This window comes from Nicotiana attenuata, unplaced genomic scaffold (genome assembly GCF_001879085.1).
Source record: "Nicotiana attenuata strain UT unplaced genomic scaffold, NIATTr2, whole genome shotgun sequence".
NCBI lineage: Eukaryota > Viridiplantae > Streptophyta > Magnoliopsida > Solanales > Solanaceae > Nicotiana > Nicotiana attenuata.
In genome coordinates, this window is record NW_017670987.1 from 333,830 (window position 1) to 336,767 (window position 2,938).

General features: G+C 36.1%; 1 protein-coding gene across 1 annotated transcript in view; it reads right to left on the reverse strand.

Moving 5' to 3' along the window:
* LOC109245025 (protein NRT1/ PTR FAMILY 8.3-like) overlaps positions 1–2,380 on the reverse strand; it is a 6,602-nt gene extending 4,222 nt beyond the window's left edge. Inside the window, exons 1-3 of the mRNA XM_019412199.1 lie at positions 2,132–2,380; positions 598–703; positions 304–521 (exon numbers count right to left, since the gene is read on the reverse strand). Of these exons, the coding sequence (XP_019267744.1) occupies positions 304–521; positions 598–703; positions 2,132–2,182 (375 nt within the window). The 5' untranslated portion in view covers positions 2,183–2,380. The remainder of the gene's footprint in view (positions 1–303; positions 522–597; positions 704–2,131) is intronic.
* Positions 2,381–2,938: the final 558 nt, after the last annotated feature.

Sequence of the window (2,938 nt, forward strand, 5' to 3'; positions counted from 1 at the left end):
GGGGGGGGGGGGGGGGGGGGGGGTGCGGTTACCAATTAGTATAGGAACAAATTCAGATCTTTTCCCTAACCAATACAGTTTCAACTATTTCTAGGAAAACAACAAAATTAAGTTTTGGCATTCCCGTGGAATGGGAACTAAACAAAAATCAGTAGATTGAAGTTAGTTATGTCAGAGAAACTCTCTGGTAGGAAAGGGAAAATGACAAAATATGAATATGCAAGTCACAAGAAGATAATTTTAAAACCATCTTACACACACCATAATTTTGTATTTTCTGTAAAATGAAAGTGAGATATTTACTATGAAGTAGATCATAGAGAAGGTAGCAATTGTCCAATATCTTCCCCAGTATGCATCTGCTAGCACAGCTCCAATTAGGGGAGTTAGGTAACAAGTGCCTGCCCAAGTGGTGACATTTCTAGCAGCTGAGACATTTCCCTCATGTAACTTTGTTGTAAGATAGGTAACAAGATTAGTAGCAATGCCATAGTATGCCAAACGTTCACAGCATTCATTACCTGACACCAAGGTCAGCAAGAAAATCACTCACAATATAAAACAGAGAGAGAAAAGCGAAATCTGGGTCTGACGTACCAAGAATGAAGGGGCAAGCTCTCCAGTTCCCAGTCTCACTCTTCAAAACAGGATTACCCTTGATATCAACAGAACCATCTCCAGTGTAGAGTCCACTATTCTCATCCTGAAAATAGGAAATTTATCAAGAAAGAAACTTGGAGAGAATCACATTCACATCTGCTTATCCTCTTCTATATTAAATAAGAATGATAGACTCCATGCTTTGACATGTGGAAGAGCCAGAGTACTCATACATGGCCAGCTCAATTTTGTAAAACAAAGATTTACATAATAAAAAAAATATACAGCAGCTAAGTTTGAAGACCAATGAAACTAAAGGGGCCTCGCCAAATAGTTTCGCTGATTTTTTTAAATTAAGAACTTATTTCACCTCGTTCCTTCTCCAGTCAATTCTTTATTTCATATTTTGTGGAATCACAAATCTTCACAGATAACCACTGAGCAAAGACGGAGAAAAGATGTGACAGATTATTTTCATGACAAAAGGATTATAGAGACTGGGGTTTGAACAGTGTAGAGTCTAACAAAATTTAGGAACATCATTTAATGCTTTTCCTTGAAAAAAGTTAGATGAAGGGGCTGTTGAGAATATATCAATTTCATGTTTAAATCTTTTTCCAGTATGGACTTTTTATCAACAATGGGTCCTATTCTACATTTTCTCTCTTGAGAATGATGCTTTGTACTGTTTGAAGGAAGAGACTTATTCAGTAATGATCAATTACAATACAAGTATAATAAAATATCATCTCTGTTCAGGGGTGGAATCACCTTGGTTGTAGAGGTGTCATCCGACACCGCTTCATCGAAACATTTAGTAAATGTATGCATGTAAATAGTATATAAATACAAATTTTTGTTAAAAATGCGTAAAATGACCCTGTTTGTCACAACTTGCACTTTAGCTCTCTTGGTCGGTTGCCTCCGTTTTTTCGAAGAGGTCATGTGTTCGAATCTCCTTGCAGACATGTTCTTCTTATGATTTTTGAGCCCCATCATCTTGGATTTTTGTATGGCTATTTGGTGCTTAAATTGTGTTTTATTAATATATTAAATGTCAACACCGCTTACAAAAAGTTAAGCGTACACCCCAGTCTGTGTTGGTTCATATTGCTCCTACGCTTAATTTCAACTGCCTAGATTAGGAATCCATTTATTAGGACATCTACTTGTTTCCAATTTAAGGTAATGAGCTCTCTTTCTAGTTTAATTTTCTACTTAATCCACCTTTTCACTTTTCCAATAGTAGAATCTAGAACTAGGAAACTAGAAAAAACATGGCAGAGTCATAATTTGCGATTAAGCCAAAATGAAAATTCCTTAAAGTTTGACCAAAGAGGAAACAAAATGAAAAGAAGATCAGCCAAACATAAATTTTGCCTTCTTAAAGAAAACACTACTCCTAAAAAAGAAAAAGCATTGAACCCCCCGAATCGAATTCCCAAATAATAAACTACGGAGTATTCAATATAAAGTGTGCAAAAATTGAAAAAAAAAATCGACATAGAAGTAAATAAGGAGAAATTAGAACCTCTAGAATCCCATCTTCAAGAAGAGGTGTTGCTTCTGTTTGAGTACCCATGCACACACCTTCAAGTTGATGGATCTCACACTAATTATCTATGACTAAAAATTGAGATTTTTGCTTTGAAGAGATCCAAACACAACGCAAGAAAACAGACGGGTAATCCGGTAGAGGTGGAAATAGAATATGGGTCCAATTGGGTAAAGCCGTAATGGGGAAATTATTGGGAGACGTCTCCTCTAAATTAAGATTTTGGTCAATAATGCGACTTTGTAGTTTACAATCTCACTCCAAGTTTTTCCTATTTACACAGCACACCCTCTCTTTTGTCTTTTTCTCCTATTAATCTATTTTTATTTTTTCCCCTTAACTTTTCAATTCTTTTGTTGGTCATCAGTAGTTTCCTCGGGGTAACATGACTTCATTAGAATATCAAATATTCTACTATCTAACATCTAACAAGGGAGAATAAGCAGATAGCATGTCACATCACATGCCTACTTGGGATTCAAAGGGCAATCTGGTCATTTCAGGATAAATGGAGTAATATGATGGGCTGAACTGTGTACAAGCTGTATAAAATTTTGACTTCCTTGACTAAATAGCCCCGGAGAGATGTAATTAGATTTTGAAAACGTATGGGTCCATCGAACACAACTGTCTCCGTCATAGAGTGTAACGACACAACTAGTCGTTTTGAGTTCTAGCATTCTGTTTTGCAATTCGAGATATTGAATAGGTTCATTTGATGATTTTATGACTTGTTTGCATGGTTGGGTTGACTTCCAAAAGGTTCGGGAGTATTTTGGAAGA